At 46.0% G+C, this 16,434-nt stretch overlaps 1 protein-coding gene across 3 annotated transcripts in view; it reads right to left on the bottom strand.

The window, feature by feature from the left end:
• Positions 1-2,677, bottom strand: part of ACACA (acetyl-CoA carboxylase alpha) — a 125,403-nt gene extending 122,726 nt beyond the window's left edge. For 2 of the 3 annotated variants that reach the window (XM_086624376.1, XM_086624377.1), the window contains exon 1: positions 2,425-2,661. In XM_086624376.1, the coding sequence (XP_086480502.1) occupies positions 2,425-2,651 (227 nt within the window). In that variant the 5' untranslated portion in view covers positions 2,652-2,661. Of the gene's footprint in view, positions 1-2,424 lie in introns of all 3 variants that reach the window. The other variant, XM_086624379.1, reaches the window with a different exon arrangement.
• Positions 2,678-16,434: the final 13,757 nt, after the last annotated feature.

Below are 16,434 nucleotides of genomic sequence, written 5' to 3'. Positions count from 1 at the left end.
GCTGTCTCTATCTGACCAACATCTCCTGTGTGAAACTAACCAGCAAATGGAAAGGTTTCTGGCAACTTCTTCAAAAAGTTACGCTCCCTTGGACCTGCACCTTGTTTGACCCACTAGTCAAACTGCACAGAACTCATCGTGAGTTTGTCTGTGTCACTTTAGAAAGCGTTGTACTTTTGTGGTTACCAAAAGGAAGCTGGAAACAAGAATATCTGTGTCCTATCAATTCTCTGTCACAGGGTGACTTCAGCAAGTTGTTGTCTTTGTCTCAGTTTCTCCATCTGTAAACATCATTTGGAAATCTTTTGATGAAAGGGACTACCATCCTGGAAAACTACTTCAATTCATCTTACTTTATCTTAGAAAAACAGCCTATAATGCTGGAACTTTTTTTATTTGAATTGGCATTTCTCTCCAATTGAATTGAAAGTCAAGTACCCTGAAAAGACAGTGCCAAAGTAAGCAAGTTACAACAGAGGTGCTCAAGGTTGCAAACCTATTGCATGATAGCTCTCTGATGCCAGGCAATGTCCTAGAAGTTGCTTGATTTTCTTGCTCTCCTATTGTCTGTTTCCACACTAATGGTTATCTGTTCATCCAATTTCTTCTGTTCCTAAAATATATACAGTTACAGGGCTAGATCTCCTCCTGCTTCAAAATTACCTTTTGTGCTGCCAGATTACCGTAACTGACAGCCTTTGGAAACATAATCCCCTTTAAATTTGCTTTAAGATTTTATATCTGTTGCATTAGTGCCAGCTGGCTGAACGTGTCCATCAGCATGACCATAACAACTCTGTAAAATACGGACTACTATCCCCCTTCTGCCCCAAACCAAAGAGTCTGCTACTATTTGTTTTCAGAGGCTGTCTCCCTATACTGGGAGAAGAACCATCAATAAAAGGTCAGAATAAAATTCCTTAATTTGTAAGGAACCAGCAGACAAAAAGGCAGTAAGTTACATCCAGCTGGAAGACATCAAGGACAAATCTCTCCTAAACAAAGATGCATTTCCTTCCTTACATGCTAAAAGGGCTTGCAAACAGGGCACTGTCCATCGCTGCAGTAAATTTGGACGTTAGGACCTTCAACACTGTCCAAAATTGTGTTTTCACAACTAGAACAAGTATACATGGAACAACTGCAGGGTAGCTGCAAATTCAGATGATGGTGAGCAACTGTTCTGTTAAGCTGGAAGGATGCAAGAAGCAGGGCTTTGGTAGGGATCCATCCCAACACCAGCACTGTTCAACATTTTCTTTTTAAATTTATCAGTTATGACTTACTATCAAACCAGGAACAACCGAAGATGCTTTGGAACCAAGAATCTAATTCTCAAGGGATTTGACCAGGGGCAAAGTAACCTGAAACGAGCTGCTGTAAGTCAGTAGTGACAAGTACAAATATTTACACCGAGTGTAACTTTATCAATATTCAATGTGGTGATTGGTCATTGACCGCTGCTTCCCATGCACAATATCTCCTCGCTCTACCCAGCACCGACAAGGCCTCAGGTTCAGTACTGCGTACGGGTCTGGGCACCTGGAATATGGGAAACAAATGAAGGAAGGGGACATGGAAGAGCGGAGCAAGACTGATTAGACACCGAGAAACTGTGATCTGTACACACACTGAAAAGTACCAGATACCTAGCCTGGAACAGAGAAAATCCCAATGGGTATATCCCACTAACGGTATGCAAATCAGCAACACCCTAACAATAAAGGGGTGTTTTGACAAGCAAATTTTAACACCACAATCTCAAAATCCCAACTTCACAGTTTATTTGAGCCACAAAGAATTAGAAGTGAGACAGCCCTTCTCCCAGCTGTGAGGCCAACATCTGCCCCAGCTGCAAGCAGCAGCGACCACGTTACACCTTGGTTTATCACCATTCTGCACGATATCAATCTTAAACGACCAACAAAATCTTCCCTATCCAAAACAAAAAACATTCCAAGTGATTCGGAGTCATTGATCTTACCCAGAGGCCCTGCCAATTCTTTGGCTACATATAAAGCAGCAAATCCCATACAAAGACAAAATAAGCAAATAATGTCCTCGTTCTCTGAAGCACATACACAAGTGAGAACTTGAAAAGATCTCAGTACATTTCCATTTCTGAAAGTGGGGACCAGAGACAGGCAGTATAAGCAAGCCCACCATCACACTCCACAGCTGAGACGTCTGGAAGGTGCCCAAGGCATTTAGGGACACATATTTCATTAAAACCAAGGGAAAATAGAAAGTTTGGATACAGAGACTATACAAGAGGCCATTTTGAAACAGAACACCGTAAGATGTCTTGGCACAACAAAAACATGTGAGGTCAAATCCGGATATCAAGTTGAATCTTTGGATTATCTTTGGCATGGACGGGGTAAAAAGACTGAAAACTGAATCTGAGAACTATTTTATCCATACCTCATATGGCTTGCTGGGCCATCCTGAGCACTAGAAAGTCCTAGATCCGAAAGGGAATCCGAGCAGACAGACACAGGCGACAAAGACCTCTCTTTCTCCTCAAGCAGATCAAGTTTCACCAAGGAGCTCGTCTCATCTTCTGAGTTATCCTCTGACACTGAGCCAATAATAAAGCGAGAGTGAGGGTTCATCTCCACGGGTTTAGTGGGTTGGGAAGACTCTTCCATGGCTCCTACAAATTGGGCTCTCAGCACTGTAAGGGACAAAAGAAAGAAAAAAAAAAAAAACCAAACCCTGAGATTAATACCTGCTATTGCAGAACAAAGAAGAGACAAAGCAAGATTCGCTTCTGATAGGAGATGCAATGATAAAAACACCATAGCTGAACCCAGCCAGCAGTCCAGGATCAATATATTGATCGTTCTATGATTCATAACCATTCTATGATTCTGTATTTATGGTAATTTATTGAAATTCAGTGGCATGATTTACCATTATCAGAGGAAAACACGAAAGTCCAGTTCTCCCTTTTCCATTTAAAAAATCATCACATAGAGAGGGAAGACTCTCTTAATACGGGGAACTCTGAGTATAAAAAAAATTCAGCATTGTTCCAACAGGAAATGAATGTATATTCTTCAAAATGAAAAATAATAATAATAATTACCCTGAGAAAGAGCATGACAGGTGGAGAAAACAAAGGAGCCCCTCCCAGCACAGACAGGTGCGATGGGGAATGCACATTTGAGATGCCCTGCTCTGCCTGGCTTTGATGCACCTACCCAAAACTACACGCAGCTGGAAATCACACCATCGTAAAACTGGGAATGCACTAACCTCTTGTTATTCTTGCAATCTGAGCAGTTATCCACTTCCAAAATGAACTGGAAGAGAATTAACAAGTAAATATTATCATGATGAAGAATACTCTGCGTGTTCCCAACTATACAAACCACTGAACACAAAACTCTCGAGACAAAACCAGAGGTACCAACTGGACCAGATCACTCGCTCAGGGTCTGGGGGTAACGCAGGAGCTGAACCCGCCGTGCCCCAGTCCAGCCGTGGCACCTCCTGCTACTCCATCGCTCTGCCAACTTCTGAGCAGTGTGTTGGCACACACCTGATCATCCCACACAGGTTTTTGTTCTGTTTCTGTAGGAAACCACGCTTTGTGCCAGGGCTATCTACTCATGTCTAACTTTTTTTCTCTGTCAACCTCTGAATTTGCTGGCCAGGAGTAAATTGGTCAGGAGTAAATCCCAACGATATCTGGAAATCTCGTGGAAAACTGGTGGCTGGAAGACACAGTGACACACCATATTTTTACATGAAAAAACCCTCAGCAGCTTACCTGTAAAACAAACTGCGATACAGCAACACAGACACGGACGAGCCGAGGGGATATTTATCTCAGAGCCCCACTCTCCCCACTTCACTACGCAGAAAGGACTGGTTTCATACCCTTAACACCCCAAACCGGTGGGAAAACCTCATCAGTCCTGCTAATTACAGCCACGTTATGCCAAGTGCAGGGATGCAGATGTGAACGTGATGGCTTTCACCCGGTACACAAGCAAAACCGGACCGCGTTGTGACACAAACAGGACACGATCGCAGCTCGAATTAGAGCACAGACAAGCAATTTAGAGCCAGTGCAATCCTTAAACACCATGTTCTGTCTTTTCATCAGTAACTGCGAATTAAAAACTGACCCAACTGGCTCATGCACTTTTCCCATGATCGTACTTGACTGAATTATTTAGATCAAACCCTGTGTTGACATCACTACTCCCACAAACTCCAGTTTCACTGGGGCCACGGGCAGTTCATTTTACAGAGATGTACTTAACCATCTTATGACTGAAAAGCCACAAATGTCTGTCCGACACAGCACTGAAAGGGTGGCTGGATCTGCCTTTTTGGGGGCTAGAGATGGAGAAGAAGGTGAAACACGACCGTAAAGTTTGCATACCTATTTGCGACGCGCAGAAACGAAGCCATGCAGGAAGACTTCTTTAACTGAGCTGCTTGGGCAGGACTTACAGCTCAGAGAGCACAAAGTCGAATTTTGTTTGTGTACACAAACACGAAGACAGTATTTACGTGTGTATTTATCCTGGCATCAGATCACTGCTAGAGAATTTCATCCATATGGATCTACTGTTCGTATAAGCAGAATCTGGGATACAGCCAAACTAACGTCAACCCTTTCCTAACGAAGAAGAACTTTTTCTAATTTCAACAACAAGAAAGTTTCAAGGATTTTTTTTTTCCTGAGCAGAGAAGGAAACAGAGGAACAGGTGGTGAAGAGTTTCCCTCAAATACTCCGTGAGAATGCATCACCCCAACGCCAAGGCTCCTGATCCCCAGTGCCACGCTCAAACAACTTGACTCAAACACGCTGTTTGTACAACTCAGTTCAAACACAGCTCGTTATCCATGAAGCCCCTTCCAAATCCATTTGCCAACGCACTTCCAAGCCCTTGTAGTCCGGTCCCCAAGTCATGAGTTCCGCCCAAGTTTTGCAATCAGCTGGAAACTCACTCAGCTGACCACCGAGACAACGTCCCTGGACCACCAACCACTGCAGGCGTACAGCTGGTTTCCATCACGCTGAAAAGTTTTCAATAATGTTGTTTGATAATGTTTTAACTAGAACCTAAACACCAAAATCCTCTGGATCCCCGACTACATACAGCCCCTATAGTTATTTTTGCAGGTGTCAATAGCCTGTGAAACAGGCTAACTTTTGCAGAGAGACTGAAAAAAATCCCTGTAATTTAGGGGAAGATACGGATTGAGAATGCAATCCTGCAAAGATTTAAGAACATCACGCACTCTGAGCCCGCTCAGTTACATCAATCTGTTTAATCACAGTTGAATCTTTACAGAATGTGAGCCACACTGTCCTCCCTCCTCCTGAGGAAATCAGCTCATACGAGAGGTCTGAAGATACTCTGCACTTTCCTAACTCCCCAGCTCTGCAGATATCAAGGTATTTAAGACCCAAATCATGTTCACGCTACCAGCAATTAAAACTCTGCAATCCAAATCCAGAAAGTAACGTAGCTGGTTTGGCCTGAGGTCAAACAAATCCCCATTCACTTCTCCACAGCTCTGCTACTATCATTAGTAAAATTTCTGGCTTGGCAGCATATGCAAAAATATTAGACTTCAGAGGGTTTTATAACAGTTTCACTTTGAGATCATTTTTATTATTGCAAAATACACCTAGGCATAAAACTTAGATAATGGCAGTTGGAAATTAAGTTCCTAGTTTTTTCAAACCACCCCATTCTGAAGACTATTACACTACTGAAAAGAACATTATTATTTCAGCAAAAATGAGTTGTAGGTTCTTTCAAAGACTCAGGTAGCATCTCTACAATATTGATAAGTCATATAGAAAGGAAATTAATAAAACTAGTTTTATATGAAGGTCTCCTGCTTAAAGCCCAGGGATCTGTGGTATTGCTAATCAACACAAGTAACTTTAAAACAATGAAACGGACGTGTCTTTCACCACCCTAACACTGAACACAGGTAACAGAAAATAAAGGAACAAAACCAAACTCAAAATAGATGGTATCTGTGTAACAAGTTGACTACTTCATTGCTTTTACTGAAGACAAAAAAATCAGCAACGTGCTCACCTACACCAGCATTGGAAGTGAGTTTCGAAATCAGGAAGGGCAAAAAGATGGCTTTTGCACCAAGATGAGCCACCGAGCACCAAACCATTTACCTGCAGCGCTCCTGGACCGCGATGCGCCAGCCCACCTGCGTTTGAAGACTCGCCCAGTCTGAGACACTCAGACACCAGCCTGCATCTCTGAGCAACTGGTGGGCCACAACTGGGATTCCGCTCCACCTGAGCTGTGCCTTCTGGTCTGATCATCCGGCATTGCTTCACTTCCTATCCCAAAACATTCTCAGCAAACACCCTGCAAAGTTCTTTTACTTCTAAAGTATTGAAAGGCACTTCCCAAACTCTATGTCCACAGGTTAGAAGTTCTAGCTAGTTACTTTTCAGATTTACCATACCAATATTAGGAATATAAAGCTAAATATATAGATGGAATATAACCTTCCTGTGTCTCCTCAGGTAAAATCCATGTCACTTACAAAATGAACATAAAGATCAAAATAAAAGCCTGTATTTACAGCTATCCGAGTCTGCTAAAACACTCAAGACTGTGTCTGAATCCCATTGTCTTTGAGACAACTGGGAATAACTTCAATGGTTTGCTGAATATTTACAGCCTACTAACTGGAACAGACTACTATTTTACTTTGGATTCTTTTTTAAACGTGGTATATTTCATTTTAAAACTTTCCCAGGAAGATTTAAGAGATACCATGAAAGGAAAGGCAGGAATCATTTCTTCTGTTCTACAGATCTTCCTTTACAACTTTATTACTTTTAAGCACCCCGCAGCACCTTCCGGAAGGCATTCCCGGGGCTCCTTCCAGCCCCTCGGGAAAACCAGGCCCCCAACTCTGCCCTAAGATCTCGAACCCACCGGGGACGGCGGGAGGATGACAACAAAGGGGCGGGATGCCCCCGCTGGCCACGGCAGCGCCTCCCGCTCCGCTCCCACGCTGACTCGGCGGCTCCGACGCACTCCAGTTTATTTTTTGGGAATCGCTTCGCTCGCACGAGGTAAAGCCACAACCGACGCGTCGTTCCGCGCGGGAGCGGCCGCCACCGCACCGGGGCTGGGGGGGACGGACCCGGGAGGCCGCACGGCCGCTCCACGCGGCAACCGCGCGCCGCCGGTGCGGCACGACCCGCCGCACGGCAGCGGGTTTTTCCGGTCGGCAGGAGCGGCTCCGCGCCGGGCCGCTGCCCGCGCCGCATCCCCGCGCCTGGAAAACCCCTTCCCGCCCTCCGCGTGCGGAGCGGGACCGCTGCGGGCCGCTCCCGAGCCCAAAGCGGACAGCACCGGCAGCCCCGGGGCACCGGCAGCCCCCGAGCACCGCGCCCGCCCGCGCGGCGCTGACAAAGCCGGCGGCGCGGCCCGCGCTCCCCCGGGCCCCGGCCCCGCCCAGCCCCGCCCGCCGGGATACCGGCACCCACAGGCGCCCCTCCGGCCCTTCATCGCGGCGGCCCCCGTGGCGCGGGCTGCCGAGCCCCGCCGCAGGCCCGGCAAGGCGGGGCGCTCACCTCAGGTTGCCGGTTCCCGCGGAGGCGCGGCGGGCCCCCGGCCTGGCGCTGGGCAGCGGGAGCTGGCGGGAGCGCGGGGGCGGCCACGCCCCCCCGGCCACGCCCCCCCCCCGCGCACGGCCACGCCCCCCGCGCTGCCGCCGCGGTGGTGTGATACGAAGGTTACCTCAGGTCAGCCACCTCGAACCCCGCCCCTCGCGGGCCCCGCCCTGCGCCGCTCCCATTGGCTCTCGGGGGGCAGAGAGCGGGGGGCGTGACCAATCAGGCAGCGCGCGCGCGGGGCGTGGCCAATGAGGAGATGCCGATGGCCTGAGCGGCCGGCTCGGCGCGCCACTGGCACCCGCCCCCCGCCGCCACCGCCCTCCGCGCCCCGTGACCGCTCCGGGCGGGCCCGAAACTGCTGTATTTTGGGGAAAAACTGCACGGTGCGGGCTGCCGGACCGACACGCGGCGCGGATGGTACCGGGGCCCGGCACAGGCGGCTGACCCAGCGCATGAGAGCGCCGCGTGGAGCAGCGACACCGACCCGCGCCCCTCCCCGGGCACCGTCGGGCGGCCAGAGGGCACGAAACACGTGGCCGGGCACGGCGAGGCGGGCCAGGCGCTGCCGGAGTGTCTCCGGCTGGTTCCTTGACCTTTGGCCACGTGCTCCGTAGCTCGACAGCGGTGTAAAGAGTCACCCTGCTGCTCCGTTTGCTTTTTACGTTTTATTTGAAGATTGCTGCGTCACAGGGTCGCTGAAAATTAAACGGAATAAGCGATGGAAGTTTATCTCGTAATGCTGCTGATCCGGGGCATCTGCGCAGGCAGATCCTGCTGGGAGTGGCAGTGGTGCCAGGGGGGTATAAAAATCTAAAGTTACCTGCGGAGACAGTTTTAGGGTCTGTTCGAACTGTTCGGGCAGGGCTCATCACCACGAGCACCCTCCTGCGCTCAGAGGGACGGAACCAGCACTCATCACTGCACCTTCCCCTCCTCCGTGGGGAAATGGGGTTTGTATAATTTCCACACGTGCACTGGGCTTTTCAATCCCACACTTTGGATAAAGGGTGATGCCAGGTTGAGCGGATACTCCTGAGAAAGCTCGTCCTGGCCCTGGGGACTGCGCTGGGACAGCTGTCTGGGGCTCACCAAAACTTCACTGCAGCAGCTGGAGTAAGAGAACAGCGAATTTTCTCAGCTACAGGCTGCAGTTTGAAACTGCAGGCGATTTCTTTTTGAAATGCTGACGGGGGATGTAAGACTGTGCTCTACCAGGAAGCAGTCGGAATACGTACCTACTGTAGGCACACGGCTGGAAAATCTGCCTTGGGGCTTTTGGTTAACGTTACTAGTAGGAACAGACTGTGTTCTTACCTCCATCAGGGCTAAATCTGGAGAATTGTTCAGGCCACGGACACTTTTATTTGTATCTCTGTAGGTATGTTGTGTAGGAATCTTCCTCCATTTAAATATTTGTATGAAGGAGCTAAAAGAGAAGGGTAGTCACCGTTAGCTTAGTCATACACAGTACTAAATCCCAACTCACAGAATCACACAGAATCGTTTGAATTGGAAGGGACCTCAAAGATCATCCAGTTCCAACTCCCCTGCCATGGGCAGGGACACCTTCCACTACACCAGGTTGCCCAAAGCCTCATCCAACCTGGCCTTGAACACTTCCAGGGATGGGGCATCCACAACTTCTCTGGGCAACCTGTTCCAGTGCCTCACCACTCTCTGAGTGAAAAATTCCTTCCCTATATCCAATCGAAATCTCCCCTCTTTCAGTTTAAATCCATTGCCCCTGTCCTGTCACTACACGCCCGTGTAAAAAGTCCCTCTCCAGCTTTCTTGTAGGCCCCCTTTAAGTACTGGAAGGCTGCAGTAAGATGACCCCAGAGCCTTGCCTTCTCCAGGCTGAACAGCCCCAGCTCTCTCATCCTGTCTCCATAGCAGAGGTGCCCCAGCCCTCGGATCATCTCCGTGGCCTCCTCTGGACTCAAAACAGCTCCATGTCCTTCTTGTGCTGGGGACTCCAGAGCTCAATTTTGGCCCTAGACGGGGTTCTAGATCACTTGTTGGGTCTAGATCAGGTTCTAGGTCACCTTTTGGTTCTAGGTTGGGGTTCAGTTTGGTTCCTGATTGTTCTGTAACTAGTTTGGGATTCAATTTGCTTACTGTTTACTGATCATTATGTACTCAAGTTCATGTTCAGGAAGATGCTCTTGAACTTCTAGCTCACTTGTTGGGTCAAGACAGTTGTTTTGGATTGCAGTCTAGCTCGCTACTTGGTTCCAGAGCATGTTCTAGCTCACTTGTTGGTTCTAGAGCAGGTTCCAGGACAGCAGTTCATTCTAGAAGAGAGGGTGGCTTTTTCTTTCTTTTTTTATTCTTTTGAGAGGAAGGCTCAGAGAATGGTTATCCTGTCATCCTCTCATAACTCTCCTAAGTTTGTGGCCATTCTTTTCTCTGGAGACAAAATTGGAAACTGGTGATACGGAAACAGGAAATCAATTTTTATGTATTTGATTCAAAGTCCCAAGGACTTTGGGTTTAAAGGACAATGGCTTTAAAGAAGCCCTTCATTTATCGTTACAATGCTAACAGTGGGGCTTTTTCACAGATGGATCCTAATGCACATCATGCAGGAGGACAATTTTAGATTCCAAGTCCCAAGGAGCTGAGTCCAGGGGAACGCGCCCAGCCCAGACCTGGACCACAGCCGTGTCCTACAGCAGAGGTAAGACCTGAGGCAGGTTGTGGGGAAAGCAAAGCAGACACGGAGATTTCCTTGGAGGAAGGAAGAGAGGAACTAACCGTCGGCTGGGCAGCACCAGGGTTTCACCTCATCTGATCCACTGCTGCTGCTTCCAAGGTTTATTTGGGAAGGGCCGTGTTGGCAGATGTCTCGGGGACTCACAGCGAAGGGTCAAGTGGACGGTGAGAGACAGTCGTTGGCTTCCCAAGGTCTGCAGTTTCCAGTCCTCCTTCTTTGCCTTATCTTGGCAACGCAACCACTCCACTTACCGGATTCTTCTGTTATGCTCGGAGTTTGATGACAGCAAACTCGGGGCGCTCCACTGCTGTGCCCTGGACCCACGCAGACCCCTCGGGGTGCTCCACTGCCGTGCCCCGGACCCACGCACCCTGCTGGGGGACCCCTCGGGAGGTGGAGGAGGCTCGGGAGGCAGCTCCGCAGCTCTCACGCAAAGAGAGGGGGAGTACTTGGCACGCTGAGGGATTCTGTCCTAAATCACTCAAATAGTAACTATACACAGAACTTACAAAATCAGAGATTACGACAGGTGCTTAGTTCATCCCGTCTAGTGTTCTGAGTACTCTGGTCGTGCTAAAACCTGCATGCTGCTTGTCTGCCCTGCCCATTTCATCCATTCAGTTGTTAAATACTATTCAAATACTGCTGGAGGAGTGATTGCCACATATAATTATATCCTGTAGCAACTCTCCAGTTCAAGGACAAAGAGAGAAAAGAACATATGAAAAAGAGCAATTGAAATACATTAACCTTAAAAAAGAAAGCATGGATTTGGAAGGTGCTTTTGAAATTAAACAGTAGTAATAGCCCTGGACCACCCGCAGCTTTGATGGCTTTAAAGCAGCACTTCATTTATCGTTACAACACCAACAGTGGGGCTTTTTCACAGATGGATCCTAATGCACATCATGCAGAAGGAGAGTTCTTAATAGCCTATATACATACAGCACAGGACAGATCCCAAAATATTCCATTATGTGAATTTTACACAAGCAAATAAAAGCTTTAGGCTTCGTCTCTTTCACATCTGCTCTTAACCTACTGAAGCCAGCAATAAAATCTCTCCTTATTGTGAACAAGTGTTGGAGGAACACTTCTTACAAGGAAAGACAATTTGGGAGGAATTACAGTAACCGATTTGGAATACACCGCAGGGTAAGGAATACCCAGCAATTATCACTGGCTGTGCAGAATCAAATCCTGCATTTAGAACACCTGGTGAATTTTGCTGACTTACATAGAAGCAGAAATGGGTTCAAAATTTCCCTCCATTCTAGATTGAAGTAGTTACAAAAGACTAGTTAAAAACGTGTTGGAGCTTCAAATTGTGGGGAGCAGTAACATGTATTTTAATATGAACACATTGTTCACAGAGTTCAGCCCTACTTTCCAACAGTTTTATAATATTTTGAATTGTAACCATATTTCTGCTTTGGGGGAGGGGCGTGGTTAAATGCATGTCCTTTTTCTATTATGTTCCCAAAGTGGACACAGGACATTATTTACTTTTTCATGACTTACACGTGTGCAACACCCCGCCCACACACATTTTGTCAAAAAAGCAAGAGTAGCCTTAATAATGCAAGTAAATAATTAAAAAAAAAAAAAAAAAAACCAAGGAAAACGTTATTACCTTTTATGACCCAAATTAAGGTTCCACGTCTCTTCCTCAGGCTCTGATAACATCACCAGTGCAAACACAGGCCGGATCATCCTGGGTTAGGGGAGTCAGTGGTGCCATCCACCCTGGCACAACTCACGTCCTGGCTGGCAAGTAAAGGAGAGAAAGGTCAGCTCGCTTTTTAAAGCAAGATCATGTTTTAGCTCTTCAGAAAACGTTACAGAACATTTTAAACGTTAGAAATTAAATGTTAATCCTCACAATGGTGACAATATCTGCCTGTTTTCAAGGATAATCACTAAGGAAATACGTCATTCTCTCCAGGGAGCAGGTCAGCTGCTAACTCAGTCCACAAGATGTGCAATTATTGGCCCTAAGTTCTCTTGCAGCTTCAGGAAATGCCCTAAATTGTCTTGCAAAACTGCAAAATCAGGCATGTTTCAGCATTCCCAGCCAGGAAGAGAAGCAGCAGAACCAAGTGAAACTGAGCACTGTAGATGAGACGGTGAGCATTTACTAACGGTGCTGGATAACCGCATTAAAAATAAACATTGAGTTGTTTGAAATTATTTATGATCTAAATCTCTTTCCAATATTTTTGAGGTTTTCTTTACAAAACTGAGGAATTTTGGACTCCTCATGGTTTCAATCTTGAGAAAGTTGCACAAAAATTAGCAAGTATGGAAATAGAGCTTGAAAAAAGGATACAAAAGTGTCTGATTAGCTGGGTGAGAACACGCTTACTGCCAAATTGATGAAATCCTCCTCTGTAAGGGACAGATAGGAACAGTCCTAAGAGGTCTCCCTTGATCTATGGACTGCATTTCACAAGCAGACAAATGAGAGTGAACATTTTTATTTCATTTTGCATTAATATATTAATGCAAAATTTATCTCCAATTTTGCATTAATATACTATTTCCAAAATAAAAGATTCATTCAACTAGATTTAAATGTGTTGATTTGCAGTTACATATTCTTTGTCCTACACTTGCAGGGAGGATTGTGTGGGGTTTTATACTTCTCAGGAAGATTCAAATTCTTAATTTTTTTTTACAGTGGAAAATGGTGAATGGTATCCTTATTCTACACTCATTCTTTATGGTTGGTGTCAGGTTGCAGTTTATGGTAACTGGATGTCAATTATAAACAAATGCAGCACTTCAGAAAAATACTTAACACAATCGTAAATACGAGGGTCAATTTATCAGGAAGCCCTCCTAGGTATGGAGCAGATGAAATGTACCACATGTGCAATTCCAGACTGTAGAACTAGCTTATTTTTTCACACCTTTAGCATAGCGTTGTTTTTTTTTTCAATTTTACTATTGGCTTTTCAATTTTAAATTAAAAAATCATTGACCTAAAGCAGCTGAATACACTCAAATAAAAAAACAGCAGAAGAGTGCAAAGAGAATCTGGTTTTTATACCACCTGACAGATTGTAAATATTAAATACTTATACTAAAATCCATCCTTACCCACCATGAATATCTAAACAAAACAGGCATGCAAAAATAAATATTGACACGCAAGCCCTTGCCACTCCATTTGCTCTTTTTCAACTTAAACATCTTCTGGCATGATCAATGCTTATGGAAACGTTTTCTTGACCCTCCAGAGTATCAGCCATTTGAAATGTCAGGGGTTCTTTTAGATTAAACAACAATATTCTGCCCTTTCTTCTGTGATCGGGGATACAAGCCTGTGGTTATTCAGCATTTAAAAGCCAGAGGCTTTGGAGGAAAAAGTGATTTCCATCGCCACCTTGTGTCTAAGACAGAAAACGCCAATTCCCAGAGACTACAAATGTCATATGGAAGCTGTCTCAGAAATACTTGGCAGCATAAGAAGCCTGAACATCTTCCTGCAAGGTAAGGTGTCAACTGGAAGAGGAAAGCTGTCAGGGCTTTTAATGGTGTGGTTAACATTTTCAGCTGTTTCAGCTGCTCCTCAGCCTCCTGAGCAAAAAGGATGCAAGAGGTCATGCAAAATTTTAGCTCTGCTTTGCTAAAATACAGAGAGACCGTTACAGTAAGGTCTCTCACCCACCGATGGGCTGGTGTCACCCACCATCAGTAATTATGCAGTATTATGAAAACTTTCAGATTTCAGCATCTGAATGCCTCGATGAAGGGCCTCAGCTCCCACACAGCCTTCTGAGCCCCCAAGGGCAACAGGGACCCCAACCAGAGGGCTCTGGCTGTCGACTGTTCAGGGACTTGCCACTAGGAAGTTACATCACTATAAAGTTAAGACAGTGTGAACGTTGTCCTCCGGAGCGTAACAACTTACCGTGTGCTTGGGCATTAAGAATAAAACTAGTTCGATAAAAAGGAATCACCAAAGGGATTACACAGAGAGCCTGCTTGAATTTTCCTCATTGTAGCATTAAAAGTGAGCTGTCTCTGAAGTTCCTCTACAGCAGTACATCAGCTAACGGTGCTGGCCTCAACCTTTTGTAAGAAGAATTGCAAATAATTTAAGAGAGGCCATTTCTAATGTTTCTTATCCTTTTCCAGCCCCTGAGATAGTAGCAACCAAAAGGAATATAAGCAGAACCCAAAAAGTCATCACTCTGGAATGCTTTAGTCTTCAAATCCCTGTGCAAGTGAATCTGCTGTATTTGGAGAAGACGCCTGGAGATTTGGCAAACCAGACAGTAGAGGAATGTACCCTGCAGAGCCTGACAGTCCCTGCCAGTGCAGATGAAAAACCTGCTGCAGACCACACCTGTTTTTTACAAACACACCACAGAAAAAAGCTTCAGAGAAAAGTTATTCTTAGAAGAAAAGGTAAAAAGTTCAATGGAGCAAATATATGTTTAGGCACGTCAGAGGATAGCAGTCTTCAATGTCATATAGCTGATACCTTAGCAATCATTAAAAACGACTATTTGTACCTTTCTATTAAAAAAACCCAAAAAGAACTAGGAGAAAGTAATGATCCAGAATTAATACTGAAAGCTTCAGATTTTGGAGCAACTCCATGCTGTTGTCTTCCCTTCTTTTGGGAGGGCCAGGTTTTGGCAAATATAGTTTCCAATATTAATACTCACAGAAAATTCTGTACATTGGGAAATTGCATACAAGCAAGAAAACTGTCTCTAGTACTTTTCCACAAATTTTTACGCTGCCACCTCTTGCCAACCGTGTCAGCATGCAAGTACTTCTAGCCTGCAGCTGCTTCTGCTTCTTCAGTTTAAACAGAAACAAACAACTGGTTTTAAAACTCCTTTTTATTTCCAGTGTTTCTGGCAGAGATATCAAATTGTGTTGTAACAGCACAGCTGCCCAAGCTGAAAGTTTTTGCAGAGTATTTGACTCTCCCACATGTGCACCAAAAAAAACAAGCTCAAGAGGGTAAGTACCAATTCTCCCTCCAGAGTTACAAAAGCAGCACAGGGGTAGATAAAAAGGACAGAAAAAGATACCGGTTTTCTCACACACACCTTTGACAAAGTTCTCCCGAACAGCAATTTCTCTGAGTAGCAGTACTGCCTCCACCAATGAATGCGTTGGCCCCGGTGCTTTGTGACTCCACCGCTGCAATGAGAAAACAGTTTTTAAGCAGTGACTTTGACAAGAACTTACCCGTGTTTAAGTGCACCCCACGAGGGCTCCTGCTTCCCTGAAAAACCTGCAGGAAGTTACAAGCCTTATAGCAGGTTTCCAAGTGAAGATCTGATTAGGTAGTAAGGAGACAGCTAAACCTGTCCCCAGGGGAAGCTGGGTGGGCTCAGCTGTCACCATGCTGGCTGGCAACCATCTGACAAGCCTTGCCTACCTCCTGGGCAAACAGCACAGGCAGCACGTGCCGCTGTGCCCAGGGTCACAAGCGGAGATGGGAGGGAAGCTGGGACTGTCAGCGTGGAAAGGACAGGACATATGGGGCCATTCTCACCTTGTCCATTCTGCTCTTCACAGGGCAGCCCGGCTTTGGGTGCATCCAAGCAACAATTACTGTGCTTGAAGACAGACCTACCCCTTCCTCCTCAAACAAATTAAATAACCCTGAATTATTAAGGTGCCTTTTCATGAAGAAATTATTTAATGTTGCGCTTCCTACCCCATGAAGTGAACTGCTGAGGCTGAACAGTTGTACTCTACTCCAGTCTCTCACTGTGACTTGGGATCAAGTCACTCCACTTTGGCTTATCCAGTTATTTGTCTGTCCCCCAGCTCTAACAACTGCCTTGTAGTGAGACCGGAGACGTTGGCTCTGTCGACACACAAGAAGCCCTCCAGATATTACACCATGCAGAACAAACCACTTGAGAGCATTTAATTTGAAGAAATTATCAGCAAATAATTTCAAATAGCAAGTGAAAATTACCTCATTTGTTAAAACTTCTGAGTAGAAAACGGCAGCATGCGAGCACATCACTTACCACAAATTATCCACTTGGATCTTCTTGGAGTGTAACTGTAGTGAGAAATGTGCTACGGTGAGAGGCTGGG

Source organism: Tauraco erythrolophus, chromosome 21 (genome assembly GCF_009769465.1).
Source record: "Tauraco erythrolophus isolate bTauEry1 chromosome 21, bTauEry1.pri, whole genome shotgun sequence".
Lineage (NCBI taxonomy): Eukaryota > Metazoa > Chordata > Aves > Musophagiformes > Musophagidae > Tauraco > Tauraco erythrolophus.
Note: the sequence above shows the minus strand (reverse complement) of the source record. Positions and strands in the feature narration are given on the sequence as shown.